At 38.8% G+C, this 23,139-nt stretch overlaps 1 protein-coding gene across 1 annotated transcript; it reads left to right on the plus strand.

Moving 5' to 3' along the window:
- Positions 1 to 7,071: 7,071 nt before the first annotated feature.
- ACTR6 (actin related protein 6) lies at positions 7,072 to 20,410 on the plus strand. Its single transcript, XM_060777252.2, has 11 exons — positions 7,072 to 7,310; positions 9,596 to 9,713; positions 10,614 to 10,682; positions 11,945 to 12,068; positions 12,704 to 12,839; positions 12,922 to 12,978; positions 14,736 to 14,834; positions 15,939 to 16,017; positions 16,839 to 17,010; positions 18,633 to 18,771; positions 19,216 to 20,410. Exons 1-11 carry the CDS (start codon positions 7,123 to 7,125, stop codon positions 19,343 to 19,345), a joined length of 1,311 nt encoding a protein of 436 aa, XP_060633235.2. The 5' UTR covers positions 7,072 to 7,122; the 3' UTR covers positions 19,346 to 20,410.
- The last annotated feature ends 2,729 nt before the right edge of the window (positions 20,411 to 23,139 follow it).

Raw genomic sequence — 23,139 nt, forward strand, 5'->3', positions numbered from 1 at the left:
TGTATTGCGTAGAGCTCTCAGACAGAGTAGGATAAATCACAGAACTACAAACCCTGGGATTCCATAGCATTGAGCCATTGTAATTCATGTGTCAAATAGCTGTAATTCTTCAGTGTGGATTCAGTCTTATAATAACTTTAATAATAACTTTATTCTTATATCCCACCTCTATGTCCCTGAAGGGACTTGGGGCGGCTTACATAGGGACCAAGCCCAATATAAACAAAGGTTACAGGGTAATACAATTAACATATATATAACAATCAACTATATTGAAAAGAGTAAAACCAATAAAATATAAAACATTATAAACATAAACCACACAAACAAACAACCGATAGCCAAAAAGTGGGCATGTGCAGATTTGAGACTTGTTGGGCAGGACAAGTGCTAGTGTGAACATAAAACTGTAGGGCCAGGCTGGGAATAAAGTGCTGGAGATCCAAACAAAAGATTAGCACTGTCGGACTTGATCAGTAGCTAAGTATTATTCAAAGGCATACAGGAACATCCAAGTCTTTACGTCTTTCTGGAAGATGGACAGCCACCACTGAGAAGGCCCTCTCTCATCCCCACCAACCACGCTTGTGATGGAGGTGGGAGCGAGAGAAGGGCCTCCCCGGCAGAGCTTAGCGCTCGCGCCAATTCATGAAGGAAGATACGGTCTCGAAGATAAGCAGGATCTGAACCATCTTAGGAATACAATGTACAGTAGTAATGTGGCTTCTGAGGCTTGGTTTACACAGAGGAGATTGGTATACACAGACTTCATTGGCAAATAGAGACCTGCGGGTGACTGCTCTGCATGGGGTTTCTCACAAGGTTCTTATAGGTTTTACAGGAACATTTCTCACCTCTAATCCTTTCATCTTGTCTCTGTCCTCTTTCATCCTCCCATAATACTTTGATCAGTGGTATCAAAACAGTTTGGGAAGGCCATTTCCCAATTACAATCATTAGAAGAAATTCCCACAAAAGAACAATGCCAAATCAAAATAGTGGGTGCAAAGAATATGGACGATCTGACCCAACTCCTAGCAAGACATTAAGGAATACCAAAGAAAAAGACGGACTAGTAATTGTTCAAGACTTATATGAAGGAGAAGAAGAAAACTATTATATAACTAGTGAACAACTACTGAATACACGTCTAAGGATATAGTTACGAAAGGAGAAAGTAGAAACAAATTCATAGACTTTAGGAGAGAACAATATACCAAGCAAAGAAAAAGACTGGAAGTACAGAAACTCTTATATGTTTATATTCTTCTCTTTTTTTCTTTTTCTTCTTCTTTCCTCTTTTTTCTCTTCCACTTCTTTTTTAATCTTTTTTCAAGTAAAACAATTATACTTGTTTTTTCTTTATTTTCCTTTTTTATCTTATTCACAAATATATATATATATTTAAAAAATAAAAGAGCACCAGCCCTTATGTCTACAGATTTTCTGTCCATTGATTCAATGGCCCTTTGAAGGCAACCATAAAACCTATGTGATCCTGGATAAAAATGAGTATGATGCTTCTGATCTATATGATCAAAAGGTGCATCCTGTTTGGAATACAATTGAGAGTACAATTGAATGAATGAAACTTTCCCTTTGGATTTGCAAGATCAGGCTGGATGCAATTATTATTATTGTTGTTATTATTACATATTTTATTCCTCTCCCGAAGGAGATTCAAAGCACCTAACACTAAAAATCATACTTTTTGGATATGCGAAATTATTTCTCCTAACATTTTTAATAGTCTGCTGTTGAGGACTATTCAAAAACATTAGGAAAAATCATTTTGCATATCCATAAAGCATTTATGCTACAGTGTAAAATCATTTTTTCCCTATTTCGGATTGGCAGGTAGTACTTATTTATAGCCTATTTATAGCCATTGTACTACAGTATAACCATCTATCAATTAGAGCTTGTTCAGTATGATCCCTCTGCTAACTAAATAGTAGTAGGGTAAGGCATCTATCTCTTTACTTTGTAAAGACAATAGTTTTGAAAGCAGTTTGCCATGTTATTCAGAAAACTGGAGTCAGAGGAATGTAGAGCTAAAGACCTCTTAGAATAGAAAGCCAGCAGCACAAGCCTTCAAATTCTGGTAAGTTCTGTCTGAAGTTTTGGTTACTTTTTAATTTTGACACCATGGTTTCTTCTGGGTCCTATATTTAATAATAATACCTAATATTCTACTAGGAAATCCTAGTCAACTGAAGTGAAAAATGAACTGCTGATGTTTTACTGACCTTCAAGTGTTATGTAACATTTATCCTATTTAAGAAAGGATTAGTTATGTTGTCATTAAGATGCAAACACAGAGCTATCAATAGGATTGGTTTAATCCCAGATTGCCTTGTGCTCCAGTTCCATTCTTAGATAGTGGAAAGATATCCGAAACTCCATAATAAGATATTTTAAAAGATGAAAGATCATTTTCAACATGCTCTCCTATTGCATAAAATATTTCATACAAATAGGATTTCTGATTTTCAATGAATTCTTGTAAATTTCAGTTATTTTAAAAACAGTGTATAGCAACCAGTACATCAAAATGTGTAGAGTACTACGACTAATAGAACTATACACTTCTGTGCCCCAATATAAGATATTCTATACAATCAGTGAGTCAGTTGGGCTTTAATTTAAACGTATTTGAGAATCAGATATTCTAATTTTAACTTTAATAAATGTTTAATGTTTTAAGGGCACAACATTTAAAGATATGCGTATCTTTTCACACAGTGCAGAGTTACGATGTGGACTAACCGAAGTTGTTGTAAGGGCCAACAACTTGAAGAAATGTAAGGAGCATTAGAAAAGTTCTAATGAAGATGGCTATTATATCACCTTAAGTATCTGAGTCAATGTCTCTGTATATCAGTTGCTGGGAAAACTAAGAAAGTGCAGTTTTAATGGCAGATTTCCAACAGGCAGCTGGTTAGTTGTTTCTAAGTTTTCAAAATAGCAAGTACAGAAAAAAAAATCCATGATAGGAAATTGTGATTTTTTTTGTGAACAGCTTGTGTTCCACCTAAATACCAAAGGAAAGCATTGCTTTCAGTTAATCTATCAGAGTATTTCTCAAGAAAGTTAACACAATAAATTGACTAACAACTTGAAGAAATGCATAAGCATATTTTATATCAAGCCAAGAACTTTACATTTAGGCCTTTTTAGATTTTTTTTTTAGCTCCAGGTTTCCAAATTGTATATGTATTCATAAAATGTCTTTTCTTTCAGATTTCTCGGCTGTCCCACTGGTGCATTCAATTATTCTATTACAGTGAGTCCATCCTAGGGTTTTATGTTGATGTGTACTATGTTGTTGTTCATTCGTTCAGTCGTCTCCGACTCTTCGTGACTTCACGGACCAGACCACGCCAGAGCTCCCTGTCGGCCGTCACCACCCCCAGCTCCTTCAAGGTCAGTCCAGTCACTTCAAGGATGCCATCCATCCATCTTGCCCTTGGTCGGCCCCTCTTCCTTTTACCTTCCACATTCCCCAGCATAATTGTCTTCTCTAGGTTTTGCTGTTTCCTCATGATGTGTAGTATGCATATTCATAAAAAATTAAACTTGTTCACCTTTGTCAGTTATGTTGGTATTTTCTGTCAACAATAACCTTTACATACCTATATAGTTAAAAGTAGCAAGGTGTTGCTGAGACCTTTTCAAGAGTGTGAAAGCTAAGTTCTATTTGGCAATAAAACATCTTAAGCCAAAAATGACAGCAGAACATTTCTTTCCCAAGAAACCCGCATCAAACCCCTCAGAGGGTAACTTGTTCAGTTTTTAGAGCTGAAAGAAATTTATCAGTAATTTGGATAGTGTTTATTTAGACCTTAGTCAAAATAAACACTATAACACTTTGGTTATATTAGTATGGGACAATTAGCAAGGCTGTATAGTGACTTTCCCATGTGCTTGTTGCAAATGCATAGTGTTTCACTTGCCATCTCCAGCCATATGTCGTACATTGATCAAAACATGTCATAAACTTGCATTCAATGAAAACGTTCATAAGATATTTTATTTTTTCAAAATACATACAAGCTTGCAATAAATCCTTCTTAATTTGAATAAATTTTCACTGTAAGGCTTTATTCTGTTATAACATAGATAAGTATCTTCAAGAACAACATAGAACCTAACTAACAATGAAGAAAATATGTAAACCTCACAGAAATTGACTTGAAAAGTTATATTGTAGTATGCCATTCTAGTGTACAATTAAAGAACCCAATAATTACAGTCAAATAAGCTCAAAAGCATGAAAAACTATAGAGGTCTGACTGTTTCACTCCTAATGGTATGAGGGAGCATGAAGGATGATTTATGAGGAAATTCTTGAAAGCTCAAAGGTTTCCAGCTCTGGGTTACAAAATATGATTGCAAAAGCCTGCATTCTACGGAAGTGCCTGAAACAATTAAACCAAGTGCAACAATCATTCTACAACTACAAACAGATTAACCATCACCAACCAGGTGAATTACAAGATAATTAACGTATTTAAATTTTAAAGCAAAGTAGGCAGAGTCTAAACAGCACTCAAATCCTATCTTTCTGTTGCCAAACTGTTGTGTTCACATTCCTGCCCTAAAAAAAGAGACTCCAAAATCCAGCCAATCAGAATTCCTGGACAGGTGTCAATGACATAGTGGGAGAGACATATAGGGTATTGTCCATGAAATCTTCAAATTTTATGCTTAGTGGAGTCGACTGCTGTGCCCAGTGGGTAATGTATGTAGCTGGTGAAGAAGACCTCTTCCCAGTTGGTAGCTAGAATTGAGGTCTAGGTCTTGATCTGGCTGATGGGTGGCTTGATTGGGCACGATAAGGTGCCATGCGCTGACGCCTTTGGGATCTAGAGGCTGATGGCCTGGATAATTTCTTCACAACAGCTTGCATTTTATCAATATGCAGTAAACGTGAATCAGTCTCTGCATGAAAAACACCTGTCCCGTCAAAGGGCATCTCCTCAACTGTTGCCCGAGCAAATGGTGGAAGAGTCAAGGTACGTAACCATGCATGACGACGCAGGGCAATGGAATTAGCCATCACTTTTCCAGCAGAGTCGGCAATGTGTTTAGAAACTTGGAGTTGGTATCCAGATACAACACAGGCCTCCTGCTGGATGACAGAGCAAGCCCTTCTGTCTTCCTCTGGCAATTTCTCAAAAAATGGAGCAACCTTGTTCCACAGAAATTTTTGGTATGCCGCCATGCCTGCACTATAATTGGAGATTTTAAGCAACAAGGATGCAGACGAATAAATCTTGCGCCCTATGGAATCTAATTCCTTTCCCTCCTCATCAAAAGGGGTAGAACGGGCCTCGCCTGAAAAATCTGAGTGCACCATACCAACAATCATTGAGTTTTGCTTGGGGTGCTGACCTAACCAGCCCAGAGAGCTATCGTCAATCTTGTAAAGATTATCCAGTCTACGGGAGGTGGGCGGAACTGATGATGGGTTTGACCATGATGACTTCACAACATGGAGAAGATAAGGTAGGAACGGCAGAATGGCTTGTGGTGGTTCTTGAATGTATTTGAAAATGGGGTCATCGATCATTATAGGTTGCTGTATTTGAAGGCCTAAGGCTTTAGTAAGGCGCAATATTTGATCCTTGTAAGATCGAACATTGTAAATAGGCAACAGAGGGGGAGGTTTGGTGACGAAGGGGCTAGGGGATTCTGATCGACTTGAATCTGAAGAGGAGGAAGAAGATGAAGAGTCCTCATCGGAACTGGTGTTTTGAAATTGATTGTGGGCAGCTTGCAGTTGTGGTGAAGTTGGGCGTATTGATGTGTCAGCAGGTTCAGCGGCCTGAGATGTCACACCATCAGCATCCTGAGGCTGTGAAGTGTCTCCGGCAGAATGAGATCCAAGTATCTGGGCAGAGGTGTTTGAGACTGGTGACCTTTCAAAATGATGTCTACGACCCCGGTGTCCTCGGCCACCAACGGCACAGTTGCATCCTGAGCAGCGGTGACAGGGAGGGCCTCTACATTCTTCGGCATCCTGGGAATGGCAGGAGGTATGGTGTGGAGAATGCGTGCAGTGGTTGCATTCTCTGAGTTGCGGAGTACGAGAGCGTGACTCCTGAGAGCTTGACGAAGAGGAGGAGCATACATGGCGACAGCTTCGGCGCTTGGGGCAACGTCGCAGGGAACGGCCTCTGGACTTGGAGCAGCCAGGAGTCGGTGGCAGAGGGCGGGATGGCCTATGGCGCCTGCGATTGGCGGGAGCCCCACCCGAGGCTGCCTCAGCCACCAGAGGTTCAGTTGCCAGATGTGCACGCTCCATGGTTGGCTGGGCCTCTTGGTGTCCACCATCAGAGGAGGAGACCGTATCTGCGGAGCGCTGAGGGCCTTCTGTCGGTAATGGAGTAGACTTGCCTCTTTTCATTCTAGTACTAATCAAGGATGCTTAGCTTCGAAGAGAAGACAGAGATTTGGAGCCTTTCGTCTCAACTACAAAACCCAAAACACACTGAAGGTGCAATAATTTTCCTGAAATGGCGCCTTTAGAATTACTGTCGGCCCAAATCCTGCGCGCAGTTGATTTGTTTGTGCGTCTCTAGGCCTTTGGCCTTGACGTCGTTGGCGGATTTATGGCGACGCCTTCAAAGGTCGATTTGCGTTCCCCTAATTTATTGGCAGCTCTTTTGAATCTCTAAAAGACGGGTTGTTTAGTATTTTTTTAAGATCTGAAGGAAATCGCCGTTAGAAATCTCCGAGACCTTCGCACTCGCCAGCGTTTTGTTTATGGAAAGAGAGGCCGGAAACAGATAACCCCCTCTTCTCCAGTTTCCAGAGCAACGAAGAAGGCGGGAAAAATCCCTTCAGAGCAAACCGGAAGTGCTGAGTCAGGCCGAATCATATATAGAACTATATTCACGCCGGACGCACGGGAGGCGTAAAGCTCGCGAGATCTCGACGTCTCAATGTTTTTGACTACATTTCCCACAATCCTTCGCCTTTGTCCAAAGTGGCCGAGGCTTCTGGGAGTTGGAGTCCAAGAAGAAACGCGATGTGCCTGTCTCTTTCCTTTTCCCATGTCCCATCAAGCCCTTGGGCGGAAGAGCCGCCCTAGGAGCGGAGTCCGGGCCGCGCGGGATGTCGGCTGGTCCTCCCTGCCGCCTGGGGACGCCTCCTCCGCGGGCGGGGGCGGGGCCGGAGGGAGCCGGGCGCGAAGGGGAAGCCGAGGAGGAGGAGGAGGAGGAAGAGGGCGGGAAGATGGTCACGCTGGTGCTGGATAACGGCGCCTACAACGCCAAGATCGGGTACAGCCACGACCGCGTCAGGTGAGGGCCCCGCTTTCTCCCAAGGATGCTTGGAGAGACCTGAGTGGAAGATGGAAGGAAGGAATGAGAAGCAAATAGGGAATTATTAGGGTGCCTCTACACCAGACTTGGGCCCTCCCTCCTGGTGTTTTGGACTCCAACTCCCACCATTCCTCACAGCCTCAGGCCCCTTCCTTTTCCCCCTCAGCCGCATAAGAGAGCCCCAGAGAGCTCGTGCCTCATCAAATTACAATTCCCAGGATTCCATGGCATTGAGCCGTGGCAGTTAAAGTGGAGTCAAACTGCATCAGTTCTACAGTGTAGATTCACCCTACACTTGCTAAAACCTTTTGGCTTGGAAATATTTATCTTGCCATTGTAAAAAGCTGTTTCAAAACCATGGACATTGCCCCATTTCTACATATTGTTACATTATTGTATTTCTGTTTTGCGTTATCACTCCAAAAAGAGACCCAAAGTGGCTAATAACACGACCTTCTCCCCCATACAATATTATAATATTACACAATATTATTATAAATAATAGTCCTATTTACATCATTCCCAGATTAGTAATGGAATCATAGAGGGTTTTTTTTGTTTTTGTTTTTGTCGTGTCAGGAGAGACTTGCGAATCTGCAAGTCACTTCTGGTGTGAGAGAATTGGCAGTTTGCAAAGACGTTGCCCAGGGGACGCCCAGATGATTTTGATGTTTTACCATCCTTGTGGGAGGCTTCTCTCATTTCCCCGCATGAGGAACTGGAGCTGGTAGAGGGAGCTCATCCACCTCTCCCCGGATTTGAACCTGCGACCTGTCGGTCTTCAGTCCTGTCGGCACAGGGGTTTAACCCACTGCGCCACCGGGGGCTACATATCATAGAGTTGGAAGGGGCCATTCAGTCCAACCCCCTGCTAAGAAGCAGGAAAATCACATTCGAGGCACCCCTCTGTTTAAAAGCCACCAAAGAAGGAGCCTCCACCACACTCTGCAGCAGAAAGTTCCACTGCTGGACAGCTCTCACAGTTAGGAAAATCTTCCTAATATTCAGGTGGAATCTCCTTTCCTGTAGTTTGAAGCCATTGTTCTGCATCCTAGTCTCCAGGGTAGTAGAAAACGAGCTTGCTCCCTCCTCGCTATGACTTCCCCTCACATATTTATACATGGTATAATGTCTCCTCTCAGCCATCTCTTCTTCAGGCTAAACATGCCCAGCTCTTTAAGTCGCTCCTCATAGGGCTTGTTCTCCAGACCCTTGATCTGTATTGAAAAGGTAATCTGTATTGAAAACTGTATTGAATTCACTCTGATATCCTTGTATATAAAAAGGTGTAGGAACGATCTACAGTTCAAAGAAGGAACTGGGCATTACAGATAATAAAGTAGGAAACAGCTTCTGCTGTTTATTTCAGACTGTTGTAAAACTTGGACCTATTCTTCAACCTGTTGTTGTTGTTGTTCATTCATTCAGTCGTTTCCGACTCTTCATGACCTCATGGACCAGCCCACGCCAGTGCTCCCTGTCGGCCGTCACCACCCCTAGCTCCTTCAAGGTCAATCCAGTCACTTCAAGGATGCCATCCATCCATCTTGCCCTTTGTTCGGCCCCTCTTCCTCTTTCCTTCTGTTTTCCCCAGCATCATTCTCTTCAGCCTACAGTTGGTTATATTCTGCAAGTGTTAGATTTCAGTCATTGGCAGGTATCTCAAAAGCTTTGTGTGTTTTGTTATTCCTACTGTGGATTCTGTTGTATCATCAGAACGTTTTTTTCATGTGGTACAAAAATTGAAGATTTGATGTAATTGGCTTTTCTGTTGTTTGCATACTTTTACAAGGGTAATTTGAACATTATAGTCTACTCTAATGTTATGTTTTCTTTATATCTATTTTTACAAGTGCTTCTGTTTTTTACTGACATGTATTTTGCAAGTGAATGGCAGACTTCAATGTGTCTTGTTCATACTAAGGATTGGTAAAGCAAGCTGTATTTCCTTTCAAATGGCATAAATAAAGCCCTGTTTATTGTTGAGCTTTTACATGGCGAATGGGCGTTAGGCTGATCAGTTTAATTCCACTTCCTAACTACAGGATATAACTATATTTTGTTGCCAGAGCTAAAAGATTTTTAAAAGCATATTCATCAAGGGTATAACTTTCCAGATGCAATATTAGAGCTCCTGTCATTTATAACAGTTGAGTTCAGTAGATGGGGTTGATCAGAGTTTGAGTGCAATAGCATATTGAGGGTCATAGTTATTTCACCAAGTCTGTATTTAAGAAGCTAATGGTTTTGCCTCCATCTTACAGTGTTATTCCCAACTGTCAGTTCAGATCAAAGACAGCTCGCTTGAAAACATTCACAGCTAACCAACTAGATGAAATTAAAGATCCATCTGGACTTTTTTATATTCTTCCTTTCCAAAAGGTAATTTCATTTGTGTGACGCATTTCCACCCAGACATTAGAGGTCTGGTTTAAATGCAACTTAAGTTTTCATTGATTGGTTTATTTTTTAAAATGTTAGTATTGAAGAAGATAAACAATATAATAATATTAAATAAATGAAATCCTCATAGTGGAGAGAGGTTTGTTTTTGCAAAATAAAGCCAACTACAACTTAGATGGGGAAATTATTGTTTTGAATTATAATCTCAATAATTATAAATTATGGGTGCAGTATATGTACATAAAAATAGGTGCCATCTCTGTGGAACTAATGCAATAGGACTGTGTTGTAAGTGATGAAAAGGGGAACTGGGCAGGTTTTTATTTGTATTTATTCTTTTTCAACAGCAAATGTATATCTGAAAGTAATAAGTAATTACAATATTTAAATGTATTGTTATGGAATTGAGTCATCCACAATACAGCTGAAGTGCTAGATTGTATTATGGAAGCTTCTTAAGTCCTTTTAAATACTTTTAAGTACTATGATTGCAGACAGGAAATAACATCTAGCAAAGTAGCAAGTAGATAGGAAATCTCTGTGGGCTATACTTGGCCTGTAGTTAGCTTGAAGTTAACTTATGTCCTATAAAAACTAATGATTATTAAAATATATGGGACCGTTGCTCCAGTTCATTCTTCTAACATACACATAAAGCTGTTCCTACAATTTTATTTGAAACTGTGAAGCATCACACTCTGAGATTTGAATGTCAGGGTCCTTTGAGGATAAGTTGACTCATTTACTGGGAGCAAGTCGTTTCATGTTCATCAAAACATTCTGAAAAGACTTGTGACTTACTAATGTCTTGAAGAGATTAAAGAATGTGTAACTATAAATATCAAATGTGTAATTTATATTTTCACTTTTAAATAACAGGGATATTTGGTAAACTGGGATGTTCAGAGGCAGGTCTGGGACAATCTTTTTGGAAAAGAAATGTATCAGGTAATTAGAGCACTTTATATTTTGAGAGATGAATTTTAAAAAAATGTCTTGGAGCATAGTAATCTACCAAATTGCAGGAATTCAACTTAATGTCTGAATTAATGTTTGTAGAAAAAAGCTGATAAATCCGCTTTACTTAGAAGGAATCAGGCCATTCACTATTTCCCTGCAGCTTCTCTAAAAGTGTGCTTATTGGGTGTGTTTCAAATGCAGGTAGTCCTTGAATTACAAACATCCAGCTTATATACAACTCATAGTTACAAACGGAGGCAGGGAGATGGGGGGAGACAACAGGAATTGAGAGAAATTTAACCCTAGGAAGGGAAAATCACTCCTGAAAGAACTGCAGCACAGACAGCAAAACCACCACAGGTGTGTGTGTGTATGTATGTGTATTTGGCTGAAGCTACACTTTAAAAAGGAACCTGTTCTGACTTAAAAATTCAACTTAAGAACAAACCTACAGAACCTATCTTGTTCATAACTTGGGGATTTCCAGTACTCAGGATGAAGTATTATCAGATAAAATTGAGCATGTATTTTTGTGGGATATGAAAATATGGGTATCAGGTCTTTTCCTTTTGCTCAGTGTTCAGTATTTGTCTGTAGAATTTGAGTTCACTGTTTGCAATTCGCCTGAATCCATTACGAAATTAACCCTTCTCATCCAGTTCTTGCCTACTTATGGCTTTCCTGAGTCTTGCATGAAAAACACCCGTCCTTCCAAAGGGCATATAGTGTGATCTGTTTCAGTAAGTTCATATTAACTAGCTTATGCTATTTCAAAACTTTTATTGTAATCCATCACAATGATGTATTTCGAAGGCAATGTTCTAAATCATAAATACATCTAGATTGGCATGCTTGTTTGGGGTTGTTTAGCTCGTGGGCTGTTAACAGCATTAAGTGGTAGACTGTAGTAGGAGACTGTGTTGGCCTCATGTACGGTACATTAATGGTGCAGGGAAGTACTGAAATATAAATAAGGAGGTAGCTCCTCTCTTCAGAAGGCAGGGCAAAGAGGCAATAATAATCCTTATACCTTCCAGTGAGAAGAGAATTGCTAAATATTTTGGCTGTGTCAGCTGAGCAAAGCAGGGTCTTATTGTTTGCTCTGAAGCAAAGAAATAATGGGGGGACAATTTTGGTTGCCTGCTTAGTGACTCCTAGGCCAATCTACTTTAGCTGTCTTCTCTTCCTTTTACCAAAATAAGGAGAGCTGGACCATTTCTGCTAAACACTGAAGTCTTTTTCTTGCACAGGTAGACTTTGTTGATACCAACATCATAATCACAGAACCTTATTTCAACTTCAGTTCAATTCAAGAATCTATGAATGAAATACTATTTGAGGAATACCAATTTCAAGCAGTTCTCAGAGTAAATTGTGAGTGTTAAGTCTTTTATTACTGCTTTCTCCTGACTATTGGTAGGGTACTTATATTTACTATAGAAGTGCTCGCTGTACATTATACATGTGCTTACAACATGCGTATACACATACTTGAGTATTTTTCAGAATATCTGTACCTGTGTTCATTCCTAATTTGCTCTAACAAACAAGGATCCATTCAAACCCAATTTACAGATCAAATGTATACCTAAATAGAATGAATATATGTATGTTTGCATGAACTGTGGAACATAAATTTACATGAGAGCCCATAATCTCTTACCATTTGTTAATCAAGTGAAGCCATAATACCTGAACAACAGTATACCTGTATTCTCTAAAATCCCTTGTTGGAGTTACATGTAATTAATTGCACCATAGCAGCAACCTATATACACGTGTTGATGGGTGAAAACTATTATCCATGTACAAAACTAAAATGTTTATATACACATATGCAGACTGTAATTTTATTGAATGACCCTTATCATCTGTTAATAAACTCAACAACAACTGTCAATTTTATATAAGTGCAAGGGTTTTTTTATGTTTCGTCTTCTTTTTATGACTTCTATCATGATAAAGTTGGCTAAGAGAATAAAATGAACACATGCTATATTGTTTTTCAGCTGGGGCTCTTAGTGCCCATAGATACTTCCGAGATAATCCATCAGAACTATGTTGCATCATTGTGGATAGTGGGTATTCTTTTACTCACATTGTGCCTTACTGCAGAAGTAAAAAAAAGAAAGAAGCAATTATAAGGTAACACATTTATTTTTCAAAAATATGTGTGGTCATATTTTGTCAATACACAAATATTTTAAAAGATTTATCTTGTCTCCAGGATAAATGTTGGAGGAAAACTATTGACGAACCACCTGAAGGAGACAATCTCATACAGGTAAAAGAACTAATTAGAAATTACTACAGTTCTCCACTATGTTTATTGTGGCAAAATGAATTTATACAATGCAGATTATGGCAAATGTCATTCATCTGCCTAGCAAGTGCAAGTAATAACCAGTTTTCCTCTCACCTCTGAGACTTTTATTAGGATATGGATTATGGCCTATTACGATCATAATCTGTTGGGTAGCAGAGTTTCAGAAGTGTTTCTTTAGTTTATTGGGTAATGGATTATCACTCGGCACATAAATACCTTGTTTCTGTTTGATGCTCTCAGTAGACTAATATTCAAGTAGACTTCTTTAAAATAATATGCTTGTTTTACTCACAACTTCATGTATTTAAATATGCGGGCACATTTCTTGTCAGATTAAACTTTAAAATGTTTCAGTTTGTATCTTTAACTTTATCGGTCTTTTCAAAACTATATTGCTCTGTACAGCTCTCTTTCATAACAGTCTGCTTCCAAGGGACGCAAACCTTAACAGTCTTCTAACTTCCTACTCTGGTTTCTGTACTCAAACTGAATCAAGCCTCAACTGTCATTCCTCAACTGCTATCCTTTTAAACTTCATTCTAAACAGTCATTGAACCAGTTACATGGTCTGCAGCCCCTCCCACTGCCTCAAGTACATAGCACTAAGAAAACTGCAAACCAAAGAAGACATACACTTCAGGAAATAAACAACACATTATAAACAGACAAAAAATTAAATAGAGGAGGCTTGAGATAGTTGCTACAGTAGAGTCTTGCTTATCCAACATAAACGGGCCAGTAGAATGTTGGATAAGTGAAAATGTTGGATAATGAGACGGGATTAAGGAAAAGCTTATTAAACGTCAAATTATGTTATGATTTTACAAATTAAGCACCAAAAAAAATCATATTTTACAACAAATCAACAGAAAAAGCAGTTCATTACACGATAATATTATGTAGTAATTATTGTATTTACGAATTTAGCACCAAAACATCACAATGAGTTGAAACAGCTGTGGATCCGGGTGGAAAGCACACTGCGTTGGATAATACAGAAAGTTGAATAATAAGTGAGACTCTACTGTATCTCCAACAGCTTTTGAGATGGGTTGGGATTTTCCACCCTCTGCAACTCCCAACATTGAAGATTGCATGGCATGGGCAAAGAGAGCCTAAATGATATATGTTTGCTAAACGTTATTCTCAAGAACAAAAAAAGTGATTTAAAACTGTAATGCTCCCTTGCTTTTAGCAAATGTTGGCAGCAACAATAACTGGCGGTATTATCAGCAGGAATTGGTCATAGGTTAGAAACAGTGTGACATTTGCCTCCCATCCCACTCATGATTATAAAAATTGCTATTCTTGATAACTGCCCTCAAAATTCAATCATATTATATTAGAATTCTTGGCAATGTCATTATACAAACCTCATGTCAGAAGCTAAACTCTAAATTCTAATGCATTCCTTTTCCTTAAATCCATTCTATAAATGCAATGTTAGGACCTTGCTCCATCAGAAATGTGTGAAATTTGGCTGAAATGCCATATTTGCTCCAAATCAGAACATACTGTGAAGTGAAATGAAAAAAATGTTAGAAACATCAGGTTTTCTTTCTGCTGTTCTTTAGTTAGCATAACTGCTGAGGATTAAAGGATTAAATGGGATTTTCCATAATTTAGCAGTGAACTGTAACATATAAGCTTAAATAAATCTTAATACTCATTTAACAGACTGGTAACAAGATAAAATGAAAATTCTATTTTTATAGGCAACTGCATGTAATGGATGAGACCCATGTGATTAATCAAGTGAAGGAAGATGTATGCTATGTCTCACAAGACTTTTTCAAGGATATGGAAATTGCCAAGTATGTTTTTGGGTTGTTTTTTTTTAATGCAAAGTACATTTCATGCTCAGTGTTACCTTAATCTTGAAAATCTGCTTCCTAAGTTATCAGATGTGCAAGACCAACAGAGATTGTTTTGTATTGTCAAAGGCTTTCATGGCCAGAATCACTGGGTTTTAGGTTTTTTCGGACTGTATGGCCATGTTCTAGAGGCATACTCTCCTGACGTTTTGCCTGCATCTATGGCAAGCATCCTCAGAGGTGGTGGACCTCACTACCTCTGAGGATGCTTGCCATAGATGCAGGCAAAACATCAGGAGAGAATGCCTCTAGAACATGGCTATATAGCCTGAAAAAGCCTACAACAACCCAGAGATTTTTTTCCCACTCCAGTGTGCCAGGAATCATTACCATACTTGTGTCCATTGACTACAAGAGTTGCTTTCTTTCCTGGCAAATCCAGGAAACAATAGTCTACTGGACTGAGAATCAGTATAGGTCCAGGAATTGCCACTTTGGTTATCACTAATATATAGTCTTGCCTGAAAAGGGTGGGGGGAGGTGTAATAAAAAAAGTTAAGCTGATATGGGTTTATAATTGTACTAAATTACTTTGCTGGAAGTGAAACTGTTCAGGGCTTGTTTCATCAAAGAGTAGCCTGAAATTTGTTTAATGATAAAGAATCACTGCAATTTTAGTTTATTTATAATGTTTTCCATCTTTGGCCATATAAAAACAGCATTCATATACCAAAAGAAGGATAAAGATTTTCAAAAGGCTTGAATCTGAAATTCTGCTCAGTGATTGGATTAAACTAAAATACCTGTAATAGTTCTGTGCTTTTGAAGCATCTATGTGTTATGAATACTCTATATTATTATATGAATTGCAAATAGTAGTAATGCCAAACACCAACTGTTCCATCCCTCCAGTGCTTATCTAAGCCTCATATTGGAAGTCTTTGCAGTTCATTAGATTCTAAGACAGTGGCACTTAAAATCATTTTACAGTTTCATTAGATACGTTGCATTAGATACGTTGCATTGGATAACAGTATTTGGGTTTGGGGTTTGAAGAGTTGCTATTTTGAAAAATATATGTTGAACTCCAATAATGTGTTCCAGATTGAAAGGAGAAGAAAATACTGTAATGATGGACTATGTTTTACCAGACTTCAGCACAATAAAAAAAGGTTATTGTAAGGTAATAATGTAAAAACACTTAATGTCCTTAAAATGTTTTATTTTGCATTCTTCAGATGTAAACAACAAAGATAATTGTTCATATTACATTTATACACAAGTATATTTACATAAATTCCAGTGCACGGATTCTCTATTAGTACCTCCAAGAGCAAGATAAATGCAAGTTATTATGACACTAGAAGAAATAAAATGTGGCTTGAAAAGCAAAGATACTCATTGAATTACCACACTGAACTGATCAGATCATAAGTCCTGTTGAATTCAGTGGGATATTTCTAGGTTAGTAGGCATGTGTAAAACTGCAGCCTCAGCTTTCAGTTCTTACACATTGGCCACAAACAGTAATTCGGTACATGCTACTCTAACAATGCCCCATGAAGCATTTGTTCCAGTATAGAGTCAATATACTGCTATACTGTTTTGGTACATCATCCTGGTCTATATCTAAAGAGCTGTTTTTCATTGATTGCTCAGTAAGATGTGACACCCCCCCCCCCAAAAAAAAATTCTTCTGCTCAAGAAATGATATCATTAGATATGCAAAGCTAATGGTGCAGTTCTTTGGATTCCAGATACTTAAGGACAGGAGTGGGAGTTCTCCAGCTATCTAGATTTTGTTGAATTGTAATTCTCAATGGCCCGTCCCCTCATATCTGTTAGTAAAGATTAGTGGTAGATGTAGTTCAGCATCATCTAGAGAGCTCTGTGATTCCAATCTCTGCTCCAGGAGAAGACAAAAAAAGTACCAATACAAAAATAAAAAAAACAAAGTTGGCATTGTGTTTAATATCTCATAAGTTTTGACTTTTCCTTTTATAGCCAAGGGAAGAAATGGTATTAAGTGGAAAATATAAAGCTGGTGAACAAATACTTCGTCTTACAAATGAGCGATTTGCTGTTCCAGAGATACTGTTTCATCCTTCAGATATTGGTATTCAAGAAATGGGAATTCCTGAAGCCATAGTATTTTCAATCCAGAACTTGCCAGAAGGTAGCTTTATTAAAACATGGTATTACCAAAAGTCTCATTAAGGAATATGTTGCATAGTGATAAAATTCTAATTTACTCCAAAGCTAGCTTATTAAGATAAAAAGGTTTATTTCTATAACTATCTTGTTATATAGTTATATAGTTAGATGTTGTTCAGTTAAAGCATTGTAGATATAGAATTTTGACTAGATGTCAAATCATACAACCCAACATAGCACATTCTCTCTGAAATGAACTTTTTTAATGATATTTTTTAATTATTTTATCATGATTCAATACATTTGTTATACATTGTTTGTTTTACAGCAGATACATATTATTCAATACAACCTACCATGCTTTAACTTTTGGCATCTAGTGTTATTTTTCTGCTTATACATATTATCTCTCCCTCACTGCTGTGCTCCCCTCCCCCTTCCCGAGCCACAGCTTTTACATATCATCTGTCCAAAATTTCAATTCTTCTTGTAGAGGTAACTTTCCTTCTTTATTTTTTAATGCTTTTTCAATAAATTTTCTCCATACGTCATCAAAATCTCTTTGTTTCCATATACCTCTTTTAACTTGTAATATACATGTCAGCTTATCATTTATTGCCAATTTCCATACTTCCTTATACTACTCCTCTATTTGTGTATTTATTTCTCTTTTCCAGTTCCTTGCTATAAGCAGTCTTGCTATTGTTAATAAATTTGTTATCACATATTTATCTTTTTTCAATTGTTTATTATTATATAATGATAATAAAGCTATACTAGGACTTCTCTCTATTTTAATGTTCATTATATCTTCTATTTCTCTAAATACTTTCCCCCCACATCGCCACCACAAAAAGTATTCCAAAACTCCAGTTTGATTCCTCAATATATGATCAAATCTGATTTCAAAAAATACCAAGTAATGATCTACTTAAAATGACATGACACATGCATTATACAAGGAAAACCATTATTTTCTTGCATATTTCTCTTGTACAGTTACCAGAGTTAACTGTGCAATATCTGGACTACTGAATATCATTTTTAATTTAGCACTCTGTTCTTAAATGTTGAAGAAATTATTTGTTTTAGTTAAATTTATAACTTTATATCTCTGTCATATTGGCCCCTTTTTATTCCATGCTAAAAGTAAAATAATAACATCCTTGGATGATTTTCTGAATTAGGTTAGATTAGAAATGATGCTGCTAGCATGAAACACATTTGCCACAGATGTCCCTACTGTTGCCTACAGAAAGCTCTGAGGCAGTGGATCTTTGGTTTTTTGGGGGTTTTTTGGCCCTCCAGATATTTTGACCTAAACTCCCAAAATATCTTGGCATTGACAATGTTAGTTGAATTTACTAGAAACTGCAGTCAGAAACGTATGAATAACCGAAGCTGGAAAACTGTAGCTCCAGGGTATGTTAGAAACAGCCTTTGATTCTTTGTATACTGTGTCATTTCATTTCCCAAAAAACCTCATGATCAGGTCCCTTGAGCTGGACCTCATCTGTCAGAGCTGTCACAGGCTGACGGAGCTTTGGAACTGAAAAATCATCCACTGCTTCATCTTTTCCCCTTAGGATTGTTTGGTTGCTTAATCTAAATATCAACTCCGTTGACATACGGTCTTTTCCACAGAAATGCAACCTCATTTCTTCAAAAATATTGTCTTGACTGGAGGAAACACACTATTTCCTGGCTTCAGGGATCGTGTTTACTCTGAGGTCCGGTGCCTTACTCCAACAGACTATGATGTTTCTGTTATTCTGCCAGAGAAGTAAGTATATGTTCCGTTACAAAGTCTTTTGAGTTGTCAAATAATGTCTCTCACATACCTGTCATTATTTCATTTTTCAGTATCTTAAATGGCACCCAGTTTAGTTGTATCCTGTGGTCTTGGCCATTAAAAGGGCATATCTTTCCCTCATAGAGTGCAGTATGTATTTTAAATGTAAGCCTCCCAACTGGTTTAGATTTTTTTAAAAAACCTACATAGAAATATGAAGCATTACATTTGTAAATATTGCATTTCTTGCCTGTAGTATTCCCAGGGGATGAATTTCATTTAAATAGTGAGTCACGTTTTGTGGGCACCTTGCCTTTCGTTGGCCTGCTTGCCTGCCTGCCTGCCTTCCTTCCTTCCTGAAATTTGTGGTGTTTGAATAGTATTCAGGAGGAGGGATGCATCATATGATTAAAGGCTCTTATTATTTATTTTCAGCCCTATTACATATTCCTGGGAAGGTGGAAAGTTGATTTCTGAAAATGATGATTTTGAAGATATGGTTGTAACAAGAGAAGACTATGAAGAAAATGGACATTGTATATGTGAAGAAAAATTTGATATTTAATTGCATCAGTTATGCATTAACACCATACTATGTATGTTCATTCAACTAGCAAGTTTTCCTAAGCTAAAATGGGTTGTACAACTCATAGTCCCAAAACCATTTTATGAGCAGAACATTTCGTTTTGTAATATCATACTCATTTTTTAAACTCATTAATTTATTCATTTTCATAGAACTAGTTATTACAATCTAGGGAAAATGTGAAAACTATCCTGTGAATAGACTTTTTAAATCTTGTATAACATGAACAATATAGTTTCCTTGTACAACTATAGGCACAAATGTGCCTCACTTTCCCTCTTCAGTTTCGATTAGTAAACCCCACTTAGCCACTGTTGTTTCCTACTACCATGTGACAGGCAACTTGATCACGCTTATTTTCTTTCTGAGAGTTTGTTCAGCTCTTAGCTCTGTCATTGGGGCTAGACAGGCACAGACAAGCTTAGGCCCTCCAGGTGGACTACTGACTGTTAGGAATTGTGGGAGTTGAAGGCAATAGATGACTAAGTAGAGGTGCCAATCATGCTGCCTTGCTCTGAGGAGGCTGATGAAGTTTACCAGTTGGCTGCTGCCCTTGTTGTCTTTTGCTATGTCTTTTGCTATACTCTGTATTTTTCAGGTAGAAAATATTTTGTTTAAGCTTCTGATTGGAGCAACTTAAGAACGACACAAAATACCTCCACTGAAATAATTTCAGTGACTTTCTTTTTAAAATAAAGCAATTAAAAATGTAAATGTAAACAACATCTTGTTACTTGAAAGACTACTTTTTATCATTTACATATGCATTTGGTACTTGAAGTCAGCTGGAACATTCTCATGGCAAGACAAGCTCCTAAGATTTGCTATTCTGTATTCAAAGTAGAGCTCTTAGGATTTTCACATTTCCTATGCTGTCTACATGTTGAAGACATGCATTCCAGAATAGTTCTGCTTACCATGCATTTTATTCTTACAGATAATGTAAATACTATATATTGACGTCATGCATTTTATACTGTACAATTATTTTATATTAATAAAAAACAGAATAGGGAAAAACAAATATCTTGTGAGAAGACTGAACTTATGGACTTAAGCCTTCTTATTTTTTGGGTGGAAAGATGGATCTCTTACTTAAGATGTCTTCCAGATATGCAGTCTGTCAGAGATCGAGTTAGGTAATTAAAAACGAATGACAATTATTGCGAGTGTAGTAGGTTGAGCATTGGGCCGTAATTCTGGAGACTAAGTCTCAAAAGTCCTGTTCAGCTATGGAAACTTTGGACAAGCCTTATTATCTCAGAGCAAGAAACACTGGATGACCTTAAGCAATTCAAACTTATGTATTTCAGGTTCGGAGGATGGCAAAGGCAAAAGCCTTCTGAACAGATCTTTCAAAGACAACACCATAATACACACAACTAGATGCACGTGATCAAGTGGAAAACAAAAGGTCAACAAGTCTATCAATTTTGGTAGCAGAATGAGATGACATTAAGCAAAATTAGCAAAAAAAATTTCCATGCAAGATATAGAAATAACTCACTTTTTGCTCTGGAGTTGTTTGCATTCATGGAGGGACCGGAGAAGAGACTTCTTTTTCATGAGCTCAACTATAGCCACTGCAATTAGGGTCTGAGGAAAGGGAGGTAAATGTAAAGGTTTCCCTTGACATTTAGTCTCATTGTGTCTGACTCTGGGGAGGTGGTGCTCATCTCTATTTCTAAGCCTTTTTCAAACTTGAAGGTGACTCAAGGCAGCTTACAACCAGGCAGCAATTTGATAACTAATAATATACAATTAAGAGAATTAAAAATACATTTAATAAAACATATAAAACAGCCCTCTAGAAAGGCCTGGAACCACTGTAAAATAGTACCCCAAGGTCCATTCCTGTGAGGTGATCCAGAATGATACCATGGTCAACGGTATTGAAGGCTGCTGAGAGGTCTAGGAGAACCAACAGGGACACGCTCCCCCTGTACAGTTCCTGGCATAGATCATGAACTAAGGCGATCAAGGTTGTCTCAGTACCATGTCCCAGCCTGAAGCCAGACCTAGATAATCAGTGTCTTCCAAGAAGACCTGGAGTTACAAGACAACCACCTGTTCCAAAACTTTGCCCAAGAAGGAGAGATTGGAAACTGGCTGAACGTTGACGAATTGAGTGGGGGTCCAGTGACGGTTTTTCAGACAGCGGTTTTATTACAGCTTGTTTTAAGCTGGCTGGAATGTGGCCTTCCTGTAAGAAGGCATTAACCACCACCTTTACCCACTCTGCCTAGGTCATGTGTCTAGCAAGACTGAATGGAGCACCGTTACCTTCCTGCCAAAGTGGTACCTGTTGATCTCACATTTGCATGTTTTTGAACTGTTATGTTAGCAAAAAATGGAGCTAACAGCAGGAGCTCATTCCCACAACCCACAAGGTATAAACATATCTACTCAAAATGAAAAACAACACAACACACTCACAAAACGGCAAAACAACAAAACTCAAAAATCCCCCAACGAAACTTAACTAAAATCCCCGTGCCCATAACACAACCCACAAGGTACAAACATATCTACTCAAAATGAAAAACAACACAACAACACACTCACAAAACGGCAAAACAACAAAACTCAAAAATCCCCCAACGAAACATAACCAAAATCCCCGTGCCCATAACACAACCCACAAGGTACAAACATATCTACTAAAAATGAAAAACAACACAACAACACACTCACAAAACGGCAAAACAACAAAACTCAAAAATCCCCCAGCGAAACTTAACTAAAATCCCCATGCCCATAACACAACCCACAAGGTACAAACATATCTACTCAAAATGAAAAACAACACAGCAACACACAAAACGGCAAAAGAACAAAACTCAAAAAAACCCCAACGAAACTTAACCAAAATTCCCATGCCCATAACACAACCCACAAGGTACAAACATATCTAATCAAAATGAAAAACAACACAACACACTCACAAAACGGCAAAACAACTGAGCATGCGCATTGGCGCCCAGCCGCAAGTTCCATCGCGCGTGCACATGGTCTTCCGGCCAACGTTCCCTCTGCGGAAACCATGCCCACTCCAAGCCCCGCCGCGCTGCTTCCTGCACACACACACAGGGGGTGTGGCCAAAGAGCAAGGTGTCCTAAACAGAAAAGGGTCGCTTTGGAAAAAAAGGGAAAGAAGGACATGCATGACAAATCGCCTGCACACACACACGCAACCCCACGCTCCATCACTCCCCCCGCCGCCGCACACACACACGCAACCCCACGCTCCATCACTCCCCCCACCGCCGCACACACACGCAACCCCACTCCCCCCGCCGCCGCACACACACACGCAACCCCACTCCCCCCGCCGCCGCACACACACACGCAACCCCAGGCTCCATCACTCCCCCCGCCGCCGCACACACACACGCAACCCCACGCTCCATCACTCCCCCACCCCAATCTTACCTCCTTTTACTTCAGGCCACCTCCAAACCCCACCCCGCCCCTTCCCGCCCTGTCAAAATCTAGGAAAGACAGGAAGGAAGGAAAGAAGGAAGAAAGAGAAAGGGAGGTAAAGAAAAAGGGGGAAGGAAGGAAAGTTAGAGAAAGAAGGAGGAAGAAAAGGAAAGAAAAGGAAAGATGGAAGGAAAGAAAAGAGAGACAGCAGAAGAGAAAGAAAAAGGGGGAAGGAAGGAAAGAGATAGAGAAAGAAGAGGAGAAGGAAAGATGGGAAGGAAGGAAGGAAGGAGGGAGGGAGGGAGGGAAAGAAGGAGAGAAAGAGGGAAGATTGGCCACAGCAACACGTG

The sequence above is a fragment of the Anolis sagrei genome, chromosome 5 (assembly GCF_037176765.1).
Source record: "Anolis sagrei isolate rAnoSag1 chromosome 5, rAnoSag1.mat, whole genome shotgun sequence".
Taxonomy (NCBI): Eukaryota; Metazoa; Chordata; class Lepidosauria; order Squamata; family Dactyloidae; genus Anolis; species Anolis sagrei.